Source organism: Ovis aries, chromosome 17, assembly GCF_016772045.2.
Source record: "Ovis aries strain OAR_USU_Benz2616 breed Rambouillet chromosome 17, ARS-UI_Ramb_v3.0, whole genome shotgun sequence".
NCBI classification, from domain to species: Eukaryota; Metazoa; Chordata; class Mammalia; order Artiodactyla; family Bovidae; genus Ovis; species Ovis aries.
In genome coordinates, this window is record NC_056070.1 from 68,133,759 (window position 1) to 68,149,491 (window position 15,733).

Below are 15,733 nucleotides of genomic sequence, written 5' to 3' on the forward strand. Positions count from 1 at the left end.
AGTCCTGAGTGTTCACTGGAACGACTGATGTTGAAGCTGAAACTCCAATACTTTGGCCACATGATGCGAAGAGCTGACTCACTGGAAAAGACCCTGATGCAGGGAAAGATTGAAGGGAGGAGGTGAAGGGGATGACAGAGAATGAGATGGTTGGATGGCATCACCGACTCTATGGACATGAATTTGGGTAAGCTCTGGGACTTGAGGATGGACAGGGAGGCCTGGTGTGCTGTAGGCCATGAGGTCGCAAAGTCGGACATGACTGAGTGACTGAACTGAATCTTTTAGCCAATGACAAAACTGCCAATATTTATATTAAAAGTAGATATGCTTTAGATAGCTCATGATTTTGAAATGTTGTGGGAGGAACATGGCTTTCTTACTTTTAGTAAGAAAGTTTTAAATTAAACTTAAAATGGCCCCTATGTTCAGGAATTACTGGATGCAATACTTTTACCTGCTACTTTCAGTTCAGTTCAGTCGCTCAGTCGTGTCTGACTCTTTGCAACCCCATGAATCGCAGCATGCCAGGCCTCCCTGTCCATCACCAACTCCCAGAGTTCACCCAAACCCACGTCCATCGAGTCAGTGATGCCATCCAGCCATCTCATCCTCTGTCGTCCCTTTCTCCTCCTGCCCTCAATCCCTCCCAGCATCAGAGTCTTTTCCAATGAGTCAACTCTTCACATAAGATGGCCAAAGTACTGGAGTTTCAGCTTTAGCATCATTCCTTACAAAGAAATCCCAGGGCTGATCTCCTTCAGAAGGGACTGGTTGGATCTCCTTGCAGTCCAAGGGACTCTCAAGAGTCTTCTCCAACACCATGGTTCAAAAGCATCAGTTCTTCGGCGCTCAGCTTTCTTCCAGTCCAACTCTCACATCCATACATGACAACTGGAAAAACCATAGCCTTGATTGACTGACCTTTGCTAGCAAAGTAACGTATCTGCTTTTTAATATGCTATCTAGGTTGGTCATAACTTTCCTTCCAAGAAGTAACCGTCCTTTAATTTCATGGCTGCAGTCACCATCTGCAGTGATTTGGGAGCCCAGAAAAATAAAGTCCGCCACTGTTTCCACTGTTTCCCCAACTATTTCCCATGAAGTGATGGGACCGGATGCCATGATCTTCGTTTTCTGAATGTTGAGCTTTAAGCCAACTTTTTCACTCTCCTCTTTCACTTTCATCAAGAGGCTTTTTAGTTCCTCTTTGCTTTCTGCCATAAGGGTGGTGTCATCTGCATATCTGAGGTTATTGATATTTCTCCCGGCAATCTTGATTCCAGCTTGTGTTTCTTCCAGCCCAGTGTTTCTCATGATGTGCTCTGCATATAAGTTAAATAAGCAGAGTAACAACATACAGCCTTGACATACTCCTTTTCCTATTTGGAACCAGTCTGTTGTTCCATGTCCAGTTCTAACTGTTGCTTCCTGACCTGCATATAGGATTCTCAAGAGACAGATCAGGTGGTCTGGTAGTCCCATCTCTTTCAGAATTTTCCACAGTTTATTGTGATCCACACAGTCAAAGGCTTTGGCATAGTCAATAAAGCAGAAGTAGGTGTTTTTCTGGCACTCTCTTGCTTTTTCCATGATCCAGTGGATGCTGGCAATTTGACCTCTGGTCCTCTGCCTTTTCTAAAACCAGCTTGAACATCTGAAAGTTCATGGTTCACATACTGCTGAAGCCTGGCTTGGAGAATTTTGAGCATTACTTTACTAGCATGTGAGATGAGTGCAACTGTGCGGTAGTTTGAGCATTCTTTGGCATTGCCTTTCTTTGAGATTGGAATGAAAACTGACCTTTTCCAGTCCTGTGGCCACTGCTGAGTTTTCCGAATTTGCTGGCATATTGAGTGCAGCACTTTTACAGCATCATGTTTCAGGATTTGAAAGAGCTCAACTGGAATTCCATCACCTCCACTAGCTTTCTTTGTAGTGATGCTTTCTAAGGCCCACTTGACTTCACATTCCAGGATAGCTATTAAAATTCCAGGGCATTCTAAACTTGACCCTCTGGAAGCTAAGGGAAATCACCTTGCTGACATCTCTGCAAGTAATGCTACCATTAAAGGAACCAACAATCGCCAAACCTCTGTCATGGTCAAAAGGGTTATTTCCCTAAATGATAACTTAGGAAAACTGGCTAGAGAAGCCCAACAATGGCCTCAGGAAAAACAAAACAGGATTGGAAACTCAACAATTGTTGACTTGATAAAAAGAGAAAGTTGTGGTTTGGACCAAATAACAACCCCATCCTACCAGAGAATCTCAAATTCTCAGTCCTCACCATCGTACATGCAATAAGCCACTGGTCTACCAACAAAATGATAGCCTTCATGAATCAATATTGGTGAGAAAACAATAACAAGGCCACAAAAAGTGCCTACCTCACTTGTCTCATTTATCTAAGCACAACCCAGGGAAGCCTGTTAGTACTGCTCTTGGACATTTTAAACTGCCCCATGGACCATTTGAGGTCTGGCAAAATGCATATCATACAACTTCTTCTGTCTCATGAATATAAATATGTTTTAGCCATGGTTTGTGTGTTATCACATTGGATGGAAGCCTTCCCTTGCAGACAGGCTACTGCCTCCTTTGTGGCTAAAAAGTCCTTTAGGAAAAAAATTATCCCTACCAAAAGAATGCTTCTCAAACTTCACAGTGATCAAGAACACATTCTATGGCCACTTCCTTTGACAAGCCTGAGTAGTTTGGCCAGTTTTACAATACTTTCACTGTGTTTACCACCCTCAATCCTCCGGTTTAGTCAAATGCTCAAATGGCATTAAGACTGGAAAAATTTGTAAAGGCTCTCCAAATACCTTGACCAAAAGCATTGCCATTGGTCCTTCTAAGTCTCAGACCCACCCCTTTCAGAATTGACAAACTTTCACCCTTTGAAACAGTCATAGGATGCCTGATGCACTTGGTCCTGGTTTTTTTGATGCACAACTAATAAAAAGGAAAGATATTCCAATACTGCAAAGATTTAATTGCTTCTCAGATCATGAACTCCTTATTACCAAATTCAGACTTAAATTGAAGAAAGTAGGGAAAACCACTAGACCATTCAGGTATGACCTAAATCAAATCCCTTATGATTATACAGCGGAAGTGAGAAATAGATTTAAGGGTCTAGATCTGATAGATAGAGTGCCTGATGAACTATGGAATGAGGTTAGTGACCTTGTACAGGAGACAGGGATCAAGACCATCCCCATGGAAAAGAAATGCAAAAAAGCAAAATGGCTGTCTAGGGAAGCCTTACAAATAGCTGTGAAAAGAAGAGAGGCGAAAAGCAAAGAAGAAAAGGAAAGATATAACCATCTGAATGCAGAGTTCCAAAGAATAGCAAGAAGAGATAAGAAAGCCTTCTTCAGTGATCAATGCAAAGAAATAGAGGAAAACAACAGAATGGGAAAGACTAGAGATCTCTTCAAGAAAATTAGAGATACCAAGGGAACATTTCATGCAAGGATGGGCTCAATAAAGGACAGAAATGGTATGGACCTAACAGAAGCAGAAGATATTAAGAAGAGGTGGCAAGAATACACAGAAGAATTGTACCAAAAAGATCTTCACGACCCAGATAATCATGATGATGTGATCACTAATCTAGAGCCAGACATCTTAGAAAGTGAAGTCAAGTGGGCCTTAGAAGGCATCACTACAAACAAAGCTAATGGAGGTGATGGAATCCCAGTTGAGCTCTTTCAAATCCTGAAAGATGATGCTGTAAAAGTGCTGCACTCAATATGCCAGCAAATTCGGAAAACTCAGCAGTGGCCACAGGACTGGAAAAGGTCAGTTTTCATTCCAATCTCAAAGAAAGGCAATGCCAAAGAATGCTCAAACTACCGCACAGTTGCATTCATCTCACATGCTAGTAAAGTAATGCTCAAAATTCTCCAAGCCAGGCTTCAGCAGTATGTGAACCATGAACTTTCAGATGTTCAAGCTGGTTTTAGAAAAGGCAGAGGACCAGAGGTCAAATTGCCAGCATCCACTGGATCATGGAAAAAGCAAGAGAGTGCCAGAAAAACACCTACTTCTGCTTTATTGACTATGCCAAAGCCTTTGACTGTGTGGATCACAATAAACTGTGGAAAATTCTGAAAGAGATGGGACTACCAGACCACCTGATCTGTCTCTTGAGAATCCTATATGCAGGTCAGGAAGCAACAGTTAGAACTGGACATGGAACAACAGACTGGTTCCAAATAGGAAAAGGAGTATGTCAAGGCTGTATGTTGTTACCCTGCTTATTTAACTTATATGCAGAGCACATCATGAGAAACACTGGGCTGGAAGAAACACAAGCTGGAATCAAGATTGCCGGGAGAAATATCAATAACCTCAGATATGCAGATGACACCACCCTTATGGCAGAAAGCAAAGAGGAACTAAAAAGCCTCTTGATGAAAGTGAAAGAGGAGAGTGAAAAAGTTGGCTTAAAGCTCAACATTCAGAAAACGAAGATCATGGCATCCGGTCCCATCACTTCATGGGAAATAGTTGGGGAAACAGTGGAAACAGTGGCGGACTTTATTTTTTTGGGCTCCCAAATCACTGCAGATGGTGACTGCAGCCATGAAATTAAAGGACGGTTACTTCTTGGAAGGAAAGTTATGACCAACCTAGGTAGTATATTCAAAAGCAGAGACATTACTTTGTCAACTAAGGTCCGTCTAGTCAAGGCTATGGTTTTTCCTGTGGTCATGTATGGATGTGAGAGTTGGACTGTGAAGAAGGCTGAGCGCCGAAGAATTGATGCTTTTGAACTGTGGTGTTGGAGAAGACTCTTGAGAGTCCCTGGACTGCAAGGAGATCCAACCAGTCCATTCTGAAGGAGATCAACCCTGGGATTTCTTTGTAAGGAATGATGCTAAAGCTGAAACTCCAGTACTTTGGCCACTTCATGCGAAGAGTTGACTCATTGGAAAAGACTCTGATGCTGGGAGGGATTGGGGACAGGAGGAGAAGGGATGACAGAGGATGAGATGGCTGGATGGCATCACTGACTCGATGGACGTGAGTCTGAGTGAACTCCAAGAGTTGGTGATGGACAGGGAGGCCTGGCGTGCTGCGATTCATGGGGTCGCAAAGAGTCAGACACGACTGAGCGACTGAACTGAACTGAATTGCTTCTATTAAAAATAGTCATGCTTTGGTACAGCTATCTTTTCACAGTGCACTCTCAGGAGACAAAGTACTTAAGCATCACATCTTGAAACCTGGAGATTTCATCTAAAGGAATAGACACCTCCAGGAGAGTATTTTTCAAAGTTAATGTTAAAATACTGCTGCATCTAAAGTAACTATACACAAAATGTGATAAAATACTACACAAGAAGAAACAAGACTTTTTTTTAATGTTTGAGCCAAATTGATACAAACTCACTCTCACAACTTCCTCTGATCAATCAAAATGTTATGACAGAGACTTCCCTGGTATTCCAGTGGCTAAGACTGTGCTCCAAATGCAGAGGGCCTGAGTTCATTCCCTGGCCAGGAAACTAGATCCCACATGCCACAGCTAAGACCCAGAGCAACCAAACAAATAATGCTTTTTTTTAATGCTATGACAATCATGGCAAACCAACTACATTTTGAAAAACACTCAGCTAGTATTAAACACAAACTAAATCTAACTCCTCCAACTTCAACTTAAACTGGAAATAAATATGTACTCTTAAGCAGAAGAGTAGGGAATTCCCTGGTGGTCCAGTGGTTAGGACTCTATACTCTTGCTGCTGAGGCCCTGGGTTCCATTCTTGCATCAGGGAAATAACATCCCATAAGTTGCATGGTGCAGTCAAATATATATATATATATATATATATATATATATATATATATATAGGTATGCAGAGAGAGAGAGCAGTATAAAACTGTTTGAGACATTTAATTATTTCAACTCTTTAACTCAAGAAAAAGGAATAAGCTCAAAAATTAATATTTATTAAGTAGAAACAACCAAAAACTTCTTTCAGGAAACTAAAACTGTAGTTTTATTTTTCAAATCTCTCCTTGGGCTAAAATTCTGAATCAATAAATTCCTTATAGTGTTAGTTATCTTTTGTTTTTAGTTAACGACTTTTAATTTGTATTATAAAGACTGATTCCCTTCATTAATAAGAAAGGAAGATATAAGCAATGATTTTACAATTCTTTTATTTCAGAGATGCATATGAAATTACAATCATTCCTTCACTATCTTAAAACTATTTTTATGTAGCCTCATTTTGATACTTTTCTTCATTATCTGGTTTAGTATTCATTCAAGAAACATTTATGTCAGATACTGCATTAAGTATTAGTTTAATAACAGTTTTATAACTTTAAATACTTAAAAATAAACTGCTTACCCTGCAGTCAAGTTTATATTTTGATTAATAAAGTTGTGAGATAATAAAATGAAAGAATAAACTCAGTTTCAAGTACTCATCCTTTTGCTCTATCATTATAAAGACTCAAATTTCAGAATACTGTGCCAACATAACCTTAAACCCCAAAATGAAAACTAGATCTTTAAAAATATCCAGGGGCATTCCTATATTACTGTCTGGCAGTAAGTCTAATATCCCATAGTAAAAGATAGTTATAATGGATTATTATTTGCTTAATGATCATTCAGATCAAAGATAGTCCAGTGCAATGGCTAAGAAAGTAAACTCCAGAGCCTAACTACTAACTTAGAATCCAGGGCAACTCAGCTTCCTAACTGTGGAACTTGAGCAGGATACTACTTAGTTACTATTGTTACCCCTTATTACACAAAAGAAAACTGAGGTATGGCAAGGTTACTATCTCATAAGAAAGATAGTTGTGAGAACTAAATGAGTTAACTTATGTAAAGGACTTAGAACAGTACCTAAAACACAGTAAACACAAAATGTTAGTGATTAAAATCTGAAATCAACAGACCCTATACTTTATGGAAACAACACTGCCAACATACAGTATTTTATAATTTACATGATTCTTCCAAATATACCTAATGAAAATTTTACTTTTTATAAAATATATTTTGAATTTATGACCAATTTCCAGAAAAATTTTTATGAATAGTTCTCATAAATCTTCATAGAGATTAGGAACTAATTTAATAAGAGTATTATTTGACAGTGGAGCAACTTTCAAAAATCCCATTTCTTCATAACCTAAAAGATTTAAGACAGCACTCTACACAAAAATATTACCTACAGAACAAAAGCATTTGTGACTATTTTTAGTACTCTCTCAGGAAATTGTGCAACCCCCATAATACATTTTTCCCAAGGACAAGAAACTATACACAAGGTCAAATGTCCAATAAAGGTGCCTGAATTCCAAAATCATATTAGTAACATGAAAATTTCTGAGAGGGAAATGAGAATGACCAAATCAAACCAGTCAATCCTAAAGGAAATCAACACTGAATACTCATTAGAAGGACTGATATTGACACTCCAATACTTTGGCCACATAATGCGAAGAGCCAACTCATTGGAAAAGACCCTTATGCTGGGAAAGATTGAAGGGAGGAGAAGAAGGAGCCAACAGAGGATGAGATGGTTGGATACCATCACCAACTCAATGGATATGAATTTAAGCAAACTCCAGGAGATACAAGCTACAGTCCATGGGGTCACAAAGAGTTGGGCACAACTTAGCAACAACAACAAATTCACTCTAAAATTAAAAATACTGTTTCAACCTAAGTGCTTAGCCTTATTAAATATATACTCTTCAGTATCAAACTACACTAACAAAATTTCAGGAAACTAAGCTCTTAGAGGAGAAGGCAATGGCAACCCACTCCAGTATTCTTGCCTGGAGAATCCTAGTGACAGAGGAGCCTGGTGGGCTGCCATCTCTTGGGTCGCAGAGTCAGATATGACTGAAGCGACTTAGCAGCAGCAGCAGCAAGCTCTTAGAAGACGAAGGTCACAGGGTAAGTCTTACAAAGTTGATGGCTTCCTCTGCTCTATAACTTGGCATAATAATCTCATAAATATATAAAGGTTACCATGCTCGCATTTAAAATGTCACTTATAGACCTGTGCTTTCTGATAAGAATTTTATTGTTTTTGCTCTTACATTTAGGTCTTCAATACATTTTGAGTTAATTTTTGTGTATGGTGTGAGACAGGGGTCCAAATTCAACCTTTTGTATGGGGATATCCAGTTGTCTGCTGTCCAACAACATTCACTGAAAAGACTATTCTGCCCACTTTGAATGGTCTTCACATTACTGTTGAGAATCAGTTGACCATACATGTGAGGATTTATTTCCAGACTCTCAATTCCATAGACTTAAGTTATTCTTATGCAAGTAATACACTCTCTTGATTACTCTCACTTTACAGATTTTGAAACTGGGAAGAATGAGACCTCTAAGTTTGTTCTTTTTCAAGACTGTCTTGGGAATTCCCTGGCAATCCAGTGGCTAGGATTCCATCTCCACTGCAGGTGCCATGGGTTCAATCCCTGGTCTGGGAACTAAAGTCCTGCAAGCCTCAAACAGAGATCCCAGTAATTTTTGGAATGAAAAGTGAAAGTCAGTCACTCAGTCATGTCCAACTCTTTGTGACCTCATGGACAGTAGCCCACCAGGCTCCTCTATCCATGGAATTCTTCAGGCAAGAATACTAGAATGGGTTGCCATTTCCCTCTCCGGGGGATCTTCCGGACCCAGGGATCGAACCCAGATCTCCCACATTGCAGGCAGATTCTTTACCAACTAAGCCACCAGGGATATCATTTTTTTTTTTTTTTTTTTTTAGCTCAGCTGGTAAAGAATCTGCCTGCAATGCAGGAGATCCTAGTTCGATTCCTGGGTAGCGAGGATTCGCTAGAGAAGGGAAAGGCTACCCACTCCAGTACTCTTGGGCTTCCCTGGTGGCTTAGCTGGTAAAGAAACCCCCTGCAATGTGGGAGACCTAGGTTCGATCCGTGGGTGGGAAGGTCCTTTGGAGAAGGGAACGGCTACCCAACTCCAGTATTCTGCCCTGGAGAATTCCATGGACTGTATATTCATGGGGTCGCAAAGAGTTGGACACAATTGAGTGACTTTCACAATTTTTAGAATATTGTCCTTTAAATCTAATAACTACCCTCTTCTCTCACCTCTGCTTGCTTCTACTTTCTGTTTATTTGGTTGATTCTTTTCCAATATATCTTCTCTTCTAACCTATTCTTACTTTCTTCTCATCTTCAAAAACTTTTTCTTGTGCCTATTATCTAAAAATGGATACCAATGCATGAGTTTGCAAAATATAAGCATCAAGTTTTCTGATTTTCCTTTTATGATGACAGAGGGAAATAATCATCTTAGGAAGTTACACCTTCATCAAAGTGACATTTTTTATCCATTTCTGCAAGTGAAAAGAATACTGATTTTTAAAATTTCCTATCATTTTCTGAAATTCAGTCCACATTAATAGAAACACTACTATGGCAATTTTTTAACTTCCACTATGGCAAACTTATGCAGTCAGAGCATGGAAATGTCATATATATAATCATGAAAAGGGAAACTGTATACAGTAAGATTCCTTCCCATATCTAACAGTCACAGCTAAAGTTTTTTTTACTCTTGCAAAACCACAACACAGAGTCAGGTTTCCTGTGTTATGGAGACCACCTGCTATTTCTTAGCAATCTGTTCTTTACCCACAACATAGTACCACATCCCCATTATGAATCATTATTTGTCAACTAGAATCTCAACAACTCACGTTTCAGAATACTGCAAGTTAACTTCACACTATTAATTATTAAATACTGCATATTCTCCAGACTGAAATTTCCTCTCCTAGACGTAATACAGTCTGGAGATGAAAAGTTTTTGGTAGTGGTCGCAGTAAGGGCAATTAGAGCCCTTAAAGACCACCTGCCTCCCCACTTTCACGGTTCTACTCTCTAGTTACTCTTACTGCTTTCTCAGTCTGTGTGTGTGTCTGTGTCTGTGTGTGTGTATGTCTGTGTCTGCACACGCTTAGTCACTCAGTCGTGTCCAACTCTTTGCGACCCTGTGGACTGTAGCCCACCAGGCTCTTCTGTCCATGAGGATTCTCCAGGCAAGAATACTGGAGTGGGTTGCCATGCCCTCCTCCAAGGGATCTTCCTAACACAAGGATTGATCTCAGGTCTCCCACATTGCAGGCAGATTCTTTATCATCTGAGCCACTAGGGAAGCTCCAATCTGCCAGTACTACTTTGATTTCCAATAAAATGGACTAGTCTCTAATTTCAATATCCCATAAGTCTCGCAGTCAAAAAAAAAAAAAAAAAAACAGATGTACAGAAAAAATTCCAGAAAGTTATGCATTAAAGTATTCATAGTAATCATTATATTGGCAACGTTATGAGGGTGGTATTTTTGCTTGTCTTATATTTTCTAATTTCATACAATGCAAACATAGTTTTTGTAATAATAAAAGGGTTTAATTTTGTTTTGGTTGTACCACACCACATGCAGGATCTTCCCTGACCAGGGGTTGAACCTCTGTCCCCTGCAGTGTAAGTGCGGACTCAGCCACTGACCCCTAGGAAAGTCCAAAGTTTTTTTTTAAATAAAGACACTATGATTTAAATTTTTTATATAAATATCTATGAGTTATCAGTCTGAGGATGTGGGGGCTATAAATTTAATTGTGATCTTGAAGATAAGCTTTTGTTTAAATAATACTTACAATATAAACAATTATTTTCTTTGGTTCATAGTGAATACACATTCAGTGAACATGATTTGTTCCAAGCACCATATCTGCCTTAATATTGTTACTTCTGATTTCCTCCTACAGAAAATAGCAATCTACTCTAGCTACTAAAGAAACCTCAAAATAAAAGTACTATTAAATTTAAGTTTAAACATCAGGTTGAGTTTTTCTAAAATAGCAACCACTCTAAAGAAGTAACTATTGTAACCATCAAACTTAATGAAAAAGCACTGCTTCTGATTTTAGGAAAAATAAGTAGTAAAAGAACAGCACATTAATAAGAACTGTGGAATAAAATCAGCTTTCAGTTACACTTTTATTTTTAATAATACATACAAATACACTATCAAGTATCATACACACAGCCCAGATTTAGCAGCCTTCTATAATACAACTGTGTGGTGTGGGAGACTTTGTCTTTCACTGTTCCTCAAGCACTCACAGGGATTTCTTGGGTCACAGAAAAGTGATGGAGACAGGAAGAGGTTTGAGGTTTTTGTCTGTGGTTTTTTCTTTGTGGGTTTTTGTGGTTTGGTTGTTTCGTTTTTTTTGTTTTTCTTGTCTTGTCTGTGTTTTACATTTGTTTATTTGTGGGGGGTTGTGTTTGTTTATTTGGGGGGGAAAGAGGTTTTTTTGCTTTTTTTTTTTGGTTTGGCAGTTTTGTTTGCTTTGGGGCTTGCTTTTAAATAGTTAATTAGCAAAAGAAGATAAACAACAAGTACCAAATCCCTACCACACACAAGGCATTGTTCTAAATATCTACCTACACTCTCTCTTACTTAGTAATTCTTTGAGGTGGATATCACTGTCCCATTGAGTATATGAGAACACTGAGATGTAGTAACAGTTAAGATTTGTCAAAAACTCAACTAGTAAGTAGCAGAGCCAAAATCTGGAGATATGAACCTACATCTGCATCCATACTTGAGCTTTCAAAGACCTTTCTTCCTTACCATTTTCAAGGAAAGATCTGAAACAGAAAACTTTAAGAGACTACCATTAAATGATGAGGTTGAAAGATAACATCTAAGAGGTGGGGTGAGAGAGAGGCTCAAAAGGGAGGGGATATATGTGTGCTTACAGCTAACTCACAGTGCTGTACACCAGAAACAGCTGACTCATGTTGTTGTACAGCAGAAACTAACACAACATTGTAAAACAATTATCCTCCAATTAAAAAGAAATATTTAAAAAGATATATCCAAAACTCAACTGTATTTCTACTATACGCTAGCAATGAACTAGTGATGAACAATGACGTGAAATGAAATGTTGATAACAGTTCCAGGTACAACAGCAACCAATACAACAAAATAAACACTAAGGAATAAAGTTTTGGAAGAAGTTTAAGACCTGGGCCTAAAAACTACAAAACATTATTGAGAGAACAGATTAAACATAATCTTTATAAAAATTCCAGCTACTCTTGGGCAGAAATTGACAAGCTGATCCCAAAATCCATATGCAAGGGACCCAGAAAAGTCAAAAAAGTCTTGAAAAAGAATGAAGTTATAAGACTTACACTTACTTTCAAAACCTATTACAAGCTTATTATCAATGCAAATCTACTGTAACCAAATAGTATAGTACTGGCATAAGGACAGACAATAGAATAAAATTGAGAATCCAGAAATAAAATCCAACAGTCAGCTGATTTTCAATAAGGGTACAAAGAACATTCAGTGGAACAAGAATATGTATGTTTTCAATACATAGTGCTGAGACAACTGGATCACCATATGCAAAAGAATGAATTTGGGCCACTGCTTTACACCATACACAAAAATCAATTTAGAATTGATTGACAACCTAAATATAAGGACTAAAAACATAAAACTCTTAGAAGAAAGCATAGGGGTAAACCTTGAATTTGGCAATGAATTCTTAGATACAGCAACAAAAGCATGAGCAACAAAAGCAAAAACAGATAATTTGGACTTCATCATCACTTTGCAAAAAAGGACATTGTCAAAAAACTGAAAACAAAACCTACAGAGTGGGAGAAAACATTTGCAAATCACATATGTGACTTACCAAAAATTTTTAAACTCTTGCAACTCAATAATAAAAAGACAAATAAGCCAATGAAAAACTGGACACCTGAAATGGACAAAGGATTTGAACAGACATTTCTCCAAATATATACAAATGGGCAGTAAGGTCACGCACGCGTGCACACACACACACTCACTCAATGTCATTAGTCATCAAGGAAATCCAAATCAAAATTGCAATGAGATACCACTTAACACCGACTAAGATGGCTAAGTTAAAAAGACAATCCATAACAAGTACTGGCAAGATTGTAAAACTCTCATACACTGCTGGTGGGAATGAAAAAGGATGCAATGCCTTAGGAAACAGATTTTCAACTCTTCAAAACATTAATACAGAGTTATCATATAACCCAGCAAATGGGGTATGCCCAAGAAAAATCAAAACATTACATCCACACTGAAACTGTATACAACTGTCCATAGCAGTATTATTTATTATAACCAAAATGTGGGGGAGGGGGGGAACTCATGTCTATCAATGCATCAAAAGATAAAATGTGGTATATCTGTTCAATATTACTCAGCAATAAATAAATGATACACATGCAACATGGATAAACCTCAAAAACACTGTGGTAAGTGAAAGAAACCAGTCACAAAAGACTTTGTATTGTAAGATAATTCTATCTCTAAAAAGCTGGGTTGTTTCTTTAAGATACTTAAAAAAAAAGTCATGGGAATATAATGTACAGCATGGTGACTATAGTTAATAACATTGTATTGCATAATTGACAGTTGTTAAAAGAGCAGATCTTTAAACCTCTTATCACAAGAAAAAACTAACGATATAACTTATTGTGATCATTTTGCAATATATAAATTTCAAATCATGTTATACACCTGTAACTAATCAAGCCATTATATTGTACACCTGTAACTAATATTATATGTCAATTATATCTCGAAAGAATTCCTTAAAAGACACTGCATAAACTACAAAAATGAAACAGTGGGAGAAAAAGAGCACCTAATTTTTAACTTTTCTTCTTCAGATGCAATCTCAATTCCTACAATTTTGTCTTCCTATACATTCGTATTCCATCAACAAGAACTACTAAAATTAAATCAACTACTGAAATTCAAAACACATGAAAAAAACAGCCCCTGAAATTTCAAATAACTTTCAAACAATTCTACTCAGCATTGATTCTGAACTAAACATAAATCTCAATTTCAAAATATCACATAAAGATTAACAAACACTCAGAGGTTTAAGCAAATTGCCAACTTTCTGAATAAACTAATTCAGATTTGCTTTGTTGAAAATGTAAATATTTACCTGCCTCAAAAGAACAAAATCCTATAAGCCTAGCGTTCCCATGTGATGAAGAGAAAAAAATATGCATTTTTAAATTCAGAATTCAGTTTCAGAAATTAATTTCTATCTAGCTAGGGTATACATAGTTGATGGCTTATACTAAGCAATGTATATACCCTGCTTTTGCCTAAAATATACTGAAAACAAGGAATTTATAAAGTCATAAAAGTTAAGTTGGGACCTGAGGAAAATCACATACAGTATATCTGACAGAGATCTTAACATCAAAAAGCTCCTGAAAATACCTCAAGAACTCCTATTTTGGAAGCTCCCTAAGTCAGTCTTCCTGCAAATATTTACTGACCATCTACCATGAGCCAAGCACCGCGAGTGATACCAGGATGCCATGGTGAGCTCTGAACATAGTAACTTGAGTTTGTTAAAAATTCAAATGTGCTCCTCTGCCTTGCAGTGCCTGGGCCTGGGGTGAGTCGTGATGCCTGTATTTTTATCAAGCGCTCCAGTTTATTCCCAAACCCTGGCTTGTCTGGGGGCAGGGTGCTCTGGGGCATCTCATCCCACCCAGTGGGAGCCACACCTCCATTTCACTTGGTTTCAGTCCATTTCACTCAGCTTCCGGCACTCAAACGAATAAATACCCCAACCACACAACCAGCTGAGATAAACGTAAAGCATTCCAAAACACCCTCCGTGCTGACACTCTGACAGACTTGCTTCCTTCCGAGGACGGACAGCTCACTCCCTCAGATTCCACCTGGGGCTGTCTGCACCTGAGCATCCCGGAGCTGCACCGACACCTGTCTCCCAGAGGCTGCGGTCTCCCTCTCCCGTGGGCCCGAACCGCGGGCAGTCGCCGCCTCGAGGGGCCGGAGGCAAGGAGTGGCACCGCGCGCATTAGGCGCCGACTGTATACCGCTCCCCTCCCCGATGGCGCGCACACACAAACACTCCCGCGGAAACTGAGGTGGGCAGGCGACAGACCCGGCCCCGACGCCGAGCGAGGCGAGGCCGGGCTCGAACCTGGACGGCCGGGCGGGTTCCGCCTCGCGGGCGCTCGTCAGCCTCAGAGGCCCGGCCCGGCTCGCACCGACGGAGTTTCACAAAGAAACTCTCCCGGCCCGCGCCCCTCAAGCACTCACCGGAGCCGGCGCCGGCGGCGACTCGGGCTCCCGCCGTCTACGACTCCGTGCTGAGGTCGACCCCGGGGTGGGCTCAGGAGCGGGCAGCGGCGACTGCTCCATCCCCGCGGGGCACGGGCCGCGTCCGCCTCGAGCTAACGGTCCCGCCAGCTAGGCGCGCGCGCCGGCCCCGCGCGCCATGTTCCCGCCGTGCCGCGCGCCGCCGCGGCGTCTCACACTACCCCCCCGCCGCGCACGCGCCGCGCACGCTCCCCGCGCGCCTCCGCGCGTGCCCCCGACCGCGCACGCGCGCACTCGCCGCGCCCCCGCCCCCCGAAGCCTGACGCCCTCCGGCCCCGGCCCCGCTCTTCCCAGCCTTGCGCCCACCCCCTCCGCACCCGTCCGGCCAGGCCCAAGCGCTCGCTGTTCTGGGCTGGGCTCAGCCGCCTGCCGCACTGCGGACGACGCCAGACCAGACCCCTTGTAGCATTACCCCTTTTAAAAGCTTCACCTGCTTGGACTTGAAGCGGTGGTCTACCCCAAGAGGGAATTACCCCCAAGAAGTGT

The 15,733-nt window shown here is 40.3% G+C and overlaps 1 protein-coding gene across 2 annotated transcripts in view; it reads right to left on the minus strand.

Moving 5' to 3' along the window:
- TTC28 (tetratricopeptide repeat domain 28) overlaps positions 1–15,381 on the minus strand; it is a 568,766-nt gene extending 553,385 nt beyond the window's left edge. For both annotated transcript variants that reach the window (XM_027956682.2, XM_015101419.3), the window contains exon 1: positions 15,188–15,381. In XM_027956682.2, the coding sequence (XP_027812483.2) occupies positions 15,188–15,289 (102 nt within the window). In that variant the 5' untranslated portion in view covers positions 15,290–15,381. The remainder of the gene's footprint in view (positions 1–15,187) is intronic.
- Positions 15,382–15,733: the final 352 nt, after the last annotated feature.